This window comes from Aegilops tauschii, chromosome 4 (assembly GCF_002575655.3).
Source record: "Aegilops tauschii subsp. strangulata cultivar AL8/78 chromosome 4, Aet v6.0, whole genome shotgun sequence".
In the NCBI taxonomy this organism is placed as follows: Eukaryota; Viridiplantae; Streptophyta; class Magnoliopsida; order Poales; family Poaceae; genus Aegilops; species Aegilops tauschii.
In genome coordinates, this window is record NC_053038.3 from 90,735,055 (window position 1) to 90,741,962 (window position 6,908).

The 6,908-nt window shown below is 40.9% G+C and overlaps 1 protein-coding gene across 1 annotated transcript; it reads left to right on the plus strand.

Annotated features, from left to right (window-relative positions):
- Nucleotides 1-718: 718 nt before the first annotated feature.
- LOC109739677 (CBS domain-containing protein CBSCBSPB3) lies at nt 719-6,522 on the plus strand. The gene is made up of 14 exons (XM_020298753.4): nt 719-1,081; nt 1,186-1,345; nt 1,811-1,943; nt 3,053-3,223; nt 3,497-3,575; nt 3,671-3,784; nt 3,883-3,949; nt 4,042-4,147; nt 4,239-4,297; nt 4,387-4,496; nt 4,574-4,701; nt 4,786-4,868; nt 5,569-5,658; nt 5,828-6,522. Exons 1-14 carry the CDS (start codon nt 924-926, stop codon nt 6,002-6,004), a joined length of 1,635 nt encoding a protein of 544 aa, XP_020154342.1. The 5' UTR covers nt 719-923; the 3' UTR covers nt 6,005-6,522.
- Nucleotides 6,523-6,908: the final 386 nt, after the last annotated feature.

Here is a 6,908-nt window from a genome sequence, read left to right on the forward strand (position 1 = left end):
GTACAAACACAATCGTTCATATATACGTGCATACACTCGCCTCTATGAACGCACACACGCACATTCTACCCCTATAAGCATCTCTGAGATACTGAGTCGGCATATCATCTTGAGATTTTACGAAGTCATCGTAGGCGCCTCTAGTCGAGGGGAACCAAAGTATATGCGAGCACCAGGATAGATGCGAGTATCAGAACTTAAACCCTGATGGGCTGGGTATATCACTGTCCACCTAACCATATAATCACAAGTTGGTTCGCCAATTTTCCGGTAATTATGACCACCAAATTAATTCGTAGTACACACTTTTTACGAAACGGAATCTAATAGTTATCACTCAAGATCATTCTTATAATTTGAGTGATAGGTCTGTACTACCCTATTGTTTTCCCATCAGATTGATCTCAGTTTTAATAATAGTGGTCTTTGGCTAAATACTTGTCCTAACGTAATCTAACGCACTAGATTCATCATTGAAATAATGAAGGAGTCTAAAGTTATGTGTGCTTGGCATCATAGTGGATTACACTAATCACCATTATTTGATCAGTCTTGTTTATTTATTTATTCTTATTCTAATCAGTTCTTATAGATTTTACCATTAGTTAACCACTCTATTCTTTATTTTGGTGGCTATTTTCTACAGCAGATTATATAAGATAAAGTTTTTCTGAGAAATGTTATAAAATACGTAAGTTAGTAAGTCACATGAACTCTTGACGCAATAATGCAGTATCTAAGGGATCGAATGTGAAAACGACTCCCACATGGAAGGAGCCCAACAAGAAGCAGCGACCGCTCCCCTCCTCCAACTCCAACATTCGCCGCCGCCGCCACCTCGTCGCCGTTGTCCTCCCTTGGCAACCCCCAAACCGTAGGCTAAGCCCTTTTTAGAGTTTTCACCCGCCTTCGAAGGCACAGCCATGAACTCCGGTGCGACAGCCGCCGTGGCGCAGAACCGACGCACGCGCAGCCGTCCGCCGTCGGCGGCCTCCTCCCGCAAGTCGGATGATCCCTCCGCCGCTTCCGCCAACGGAAACGGGAAGGGGCCCTCCAAGCCCACCTCTCCCAACCACGTCGCGTAAGCTCCCGAACGCTTCCTCCTTTTTCTGCTGTTTCCACCTCGATCCTGATTCCTGACCAAAGCGTTGGAAAAAAAATTTGACCGGGCGTGGGTTTTGTCAGAGGGGAGAGGACGGTCAAGAAGCTGCGGCTGTCGAAGGCGCTGACGATCCCGGAGGGGACGACGGTATCAGAGGCGTGCCGGCGGATGGCGGCCAGGCGGGTCGACGCCGTGCTGCTCACCGACGTCAACGGCCTCCTCTCCGGCATTGTCACCGACAAGGTGATATGTTCTTTCTTGGAATCTTCCTTTGATGATTGCGCCGATTGTCGTTTAGTTAGTGTTCGGAGCTTGAACGGTAGGATGCTTTAAGGTAACAGTGTACATTGCCTGTTTTGAACTGTACTCCACACCATAAAGATTGCTTGTGTCTGCAATTTTGCATTTGCTTTAGGTTGGAAGTTATGTTCAGTTTATACAACTTTAGTTTGTGGCCAGCAATGTGTTTGTTCAGTTTCTTGTTTAACTGATGATGCTTCAGACTTGGAACTGATGGAAAAATGGTCAGTACAGTAGCAATGTTTTGTAAGCTCATATGAGTCATCTTATTCTTTGAATAACACTGTATCAACGTGTTCGACCATATTTCTGGACTGATTCAGCGGTCTCTCTGACTGCTACATGTGAAAATGCTTATGATGTGAACAACCTGCTCTGTTTTTTCTTACCATCTGACTTATGATGTAGGACATAGCCACAAGGGTTATTGCTGAGGGGCTGCGGGTTGAGCAAACAATCATATCCAAGATCATGACACGCAGCCCTCATTATGTCACAGCTGACACACTTGCTATCGAGGCACTACAGAAAATGGTCCAAGGTATATTTGAGCTACACTCTAAGTTACAGTATGCTCCAACTAACCATCACTGTGAGCGGTCGAATCAGTTGAACTCACATCCTATAACTTGTAACATGTGTTGTATTTTGTGAAGGTAATTGTATTATATCACGATCAGTACAGTTCAGTTAATTATATTATACGTCTCTTTTCCAATTGCCATAATTTAGTCCTTTAAAATACACAATTGACAACAAGATGGTTCAGCAGTTAAATCTGTTCCCTTGGTCAAGTCAAGTCATTGACCCTGTATTAACTTTTTAATTTTTACTCCTCCAATTTTCTCTTTTCTTGCAATTTGTTAAATTTTAGCACTTTACCTTTTCAAAGTTTTCTTATTTTCGTCCTTTTTTTCCTTAAATTTTCTGTGGCTATATCTTTTCTATCAAGTTTCTCACTGCTTTATTAAAAATTCATGTAGGATGTGCTTTATAGGTTTAGCTGCTACATAACTTCAACTCCTTATGCATTAGCATTTGAAAGCAATAACTCCTAACAAAATGGATTGCAATTCAAAACAAATATCCTAAATGATTACAAAACTGACAAAGTTTAGTTTCTGAAGACCCTAATGATTTATCTATACCGATACCAAAGTTAAAACAAGCGCTAGGCGTCAATTGTGTGTTTTGCCACCGCCTTGCGCTTTTCTGTCCAAAGTGCACGCTTGAGCGCAATTATGTGCTAGGCGTTTGGCTATCGCCTAGAGCTTAGGCACGCCTTTTTTAACTATGCTGATAACACAAACTGACATGTTAATAAAGAAGTAACAGAGGCACTAGGAATTCTCATGCTTACTGTTAGGGGAATCATTTGGTGTTTTTTCTTGTAGCAATTTAGAGCCACTTTACTAAATCTGTATATATGGTGGAAACGTGGCCTAGTGATAGAACTAACTATGTTTATTCTTCTGCAAAATCTTCAAAAGGTGTTTCAAATGTGGTTGCATTTCTAGTTTTCTTTAGCTTTATGATGAGAGATGTGTATGTATGTTGATGGTGATTGTGTTCGTGTTCTTCACATAAAGCTTACTTCCAGAGGTGTTTGTGTCGACTCCTAGAAGTTAATTTTGTACATTCTGGTTTTAGGGAAATTTAGACACCTTCCTGTGGTTGATAATGGTGAGGTTATTGCCATGCTGGACATTGCAAAATGTCTCTATGATGCAATATCAAGACTGGAGAAGGCAGCAGAACAAGGAAGTGCACTTGCAGCTGCTGTAGAAGGGGTTGAGCGCCAATTCGGTAGCAACTTCTCAGGTCTCGTGTTTGTGCCAGCTAACTCTACTCCCTTGTTGTTATACATTGATGATACACAAGTAAGAAGTAATAGAACACATGACCTATATTCGTGAATAGTTAACAATATCCAGTTTATTTCAAACACATTAATTTTCACATCATACCAATCTGGAACATGTAACCAAGTCTTCAAGTTTTTGACGTAAATATGTGTTCTTTTCTAAATAGATTGTTCTTGTCTACCAATTTTTTCATGAACTGACCAAACTGATGTGACTTTTGTGGATACAGCTCCTTCCACTTTAATAGAAACTATAAGAGAACGGATGTTTAAACCTTCTTTGTCAACCGTTATCACGGAAAGCACAAAGTACTTATCTGTTTTCTCTTGTTCATTTTTCTTGGTTATGTTATAACAAAAAAGTTAATTATATGATGGGAGCTACCTCTTATGTCAATTTGCAGAGTAGCGATTGTTTCTCCTTCAGATCCTGTTTATGTTGCAGCCCAAAAAATGCGTGAACTACGCGTTAATTCAGTGGTTATAACTACCGGAAATTTGCTGCAAGGGATCTTTACGTAAGCATTCTCATATTTATTTCATTCAATATTTGTCTATTGTTTCCTTTTTATGTTTATTGTCGAGCTGTTAATGTATATGTTACTCTGAAATTCAGCTCAAAGGATGTGCTTATGCGTGTTGTGGCACAAAATCTTTCTCCCGAATTAACTCTAGTAGAAAAGGTTTCTTCTCCAGACTGATTTCTTATTTCAAAAGGTGGCTAAGATTTATGCAACTCATTCTGGACTAACTGTTATTTACCATTTTCCTCAAGGTAATGACTGCACACCCTGATTGTGCTACATTGGACACGTCAATTCTGGACGCATTACATATAATGCATGATGGCAAATTCTTGCATATTCCTGTTGTTGATGGAGGTAAAACCTTTTTGTTCTCAGCCTAGTAATACTAGCTGTTTGGTACTTATTGTTTTTTGTGTCTAACCTATTTTTCAATTTTCCATGTCAGATGGTAGAGTTGTTGCTTGTTTGGATGTTCTGCAACTTACCCAGGCAGCCATTTCTATGGTGTGTTCCCTCCCCTCCACCCCTCCTCTATTACTGGAATATAGGAATATTATTGTAACCTTGGTCCATCTAACATGCTCTGTCTGAAGGCTGAAGGAGGTTCTGGAGCTGCAAATGATGTAGCAAACACAATGATGCAGAAGTTCTGGGACTCTGCTCTTGCTTTGGAGCCTCCAGATGAGGAATTTGATAGCCAGAGGTTGGTTGATGCATCCTTTGTGATTTTCTTTCTCCGCTAAAAAATGTGATGCTTACCTGCATGATTTCATCGCTCAGTGAAATATCCTTAGTGATGCCGTCAGAGGTCGGAGATGGCAGGAGTAGCATTTATCCTGCTGTTGTTGGCAATTCTTTTGCCTTCAAGCTTCAGGTCAAGAAGGGACGTATGCATAGATTTACATGCGGTGGGTACACACTTCATAGTTTGATGAGAGCTAGCTGTGGTGGCAGTGTACCGACTAACAACATTTTGTGTTTCATCGCTGCAGGTTCTGAGAGTTTAGATGAACTTATGTCTTCTATAACACAAAGATTAGGCACTGGTGGTGAGAAGGGCCCAATTCAACTTCTGGTAAGCTTTATTTGATATATTTGTGTTTCTAAACTCTTGGCATTTTGAACGGAAGAGCTAGACGAGCAGTTCCTAATCCTCAGTCTTGCATTTCTAATTGCTTTGATGGAACATTTTCTGTTATAATTGCAAGTAGAATTGAGGGCTTTTTCGTTTTAGAGGAAACCAAAACATAGTAATTAGTAGTAGTATAGGAATGCGATAGGATGGTAAAATGAGCTTTGACTAGGGGCTCATTCGGTTTGGAGGATTTTCATAGGAATGCGGATTCCAGAGGAAAGTTCCATGTGGATGCATTAGTTTTGTATATGAAACGAGCACATGAATTCCTTGGGAATACTATTCATTCCTATGGTTATGGAGGAAACTACACGCCTAGTCAAAGCTACTCTCCTTCCGAAGACACCTGTACGTAGTTGCCAACTTGCCGTCACCATTGAGTATAATTTGAATGTATTCGAGATCCTACATAGTATACAAAATTAGTTCCTGTAACTAGTGGACTAACACCAAGAACCGCCTTTGAATAACATCAGCTATCTTGAGCAGTACTGCTAGCTACTTAGTCCAATGAATGAATGTATTCTTAATCGTAGAGCACTCGCTCACTTGTAGTTGCAGCTACCTTAGCCTGTATTCTACACTATACTACATCCAAACTGCAGTAGCAATAAGATTTTGATTCTGATGTTCTATGCAGTATGACGATGATGAAGGCGATAGGGTGCTGCTTACTACAGATTCTGATCTTGCCGGTGCTGTTCTCAATGCCAAATCATCCGGATTGAAGGTATTTCCTTTCTCTGACTTAGAGCCCATTTGCCTGCTTAAAATGCCGCTATTTTGCTATTACTATGAGCACAAGCATCCGGAGATTCCTTTACCACTTTGTCAGGGCCAGGTGTGTCAGTCATTTGCTTGTCACCTATGCCTCATTGTAGTGGAACTTGGACTTGCAGGTCCTGAGGTTGCACATTGACAACTCGGATTCCAGTTCTGAAGTTAAAAAACAATTGCCGGAGCTGGTGCCTCCCCAAAAAAGTCTGTTGACGCCTGTTCATTACGGGCTAATGGCCGGCGCTATTGCCCTGACAGGCGTTGTGCTCGTGGTTTACTTGAAGCGCTCAAAAGTGTGAGTTCTGGGAGGCACGCTTAACTCCAATCCTTACCTCTGTGACTAACGTCCCTCAGAAGACTCAAACGCCTCGGCGCTTCAGCTGACCAAGGATGAAGAACTGAACTCCTCAAAAAAGACAAAGAAAAAGAAAAAGATTGAAGAACTGAAGATCATGGACCATACACCAGATGCACCGAAGTCCAGAAAGTAATCAGCTGACCATATCAATTTTTTGCATAAATGAGTTTAGTTATACTGGGAAGGAAGCACAAAACTATGAGTTTAGTTATACCGCGAAGGAAGCACGAAACTATGAGTTTAGTTATACTGGGAAGGAAGCACGGAACTATGATATATATTTTCAGTTCATTAGTTTCATGAATGCGATGAAACATGTGCCTTTTATAACCATCTCTACCACAAATCCGGTGAGGGATTACTTGTGGGATTACTTCCAAAACAATCACTGGATCTGACTTACTGTGTACGTATTTTCTGAGATGAGGGGGATATATTTATGTCCTGTGTGGTTGATTACTGAGCATGCGTCTTATACATGTTCTAAAAGTTAGGTCGCAATGTTTGGGAGGCAACTAATGTCAGATTGTGGGGGATGACCGCGATGGTATACATAATGTGTAATGTTGGGCATTACGTATACCAATGTGCTTATCCTCCACAATTGTGTTGTGCAAGATCACACAACAAATCATTACTTCCGACAATGTCTCTGGGATCCTACATAATTGCAATTTCCATGAACAATAGCCCAATGAGCTCAGAGATGATCTTAACAATATCTGCTCATTGAGTAAATATATCATCGATAAGGTATTACCCTACTGTATAATTGTGTCCATTAATGTTGTAGTTGCACTCTGGAGCATGTCGATCAGTCTTTTAAGCAGTGGAGATTGCTGAAG

Bases quoted from the DNA above. Each gene is read 5' to 3' on its own strand.
- LOC109739677 (XM_020298753.4), top strand. From the start codon at position 924: ATGAACTCCGGTGCGACAGCCGCCGTGGCGCAGAACCGACGCACGCGC. The intron at 4,497-4,573 runs GTTGGTTGATGC...TTCATCGCTCAG, and splicing joins GAGGAATTTGATAGCCAGAG to TGAAATATCCTTAGTGATGC. The intron at 4,869-5,568 runs GTAAGCTTTATT...TGTTCTATGCAG, and splicing joins AGGGCCCAATTCAACTTCTG to TATGACGATGATGAAGGCGA.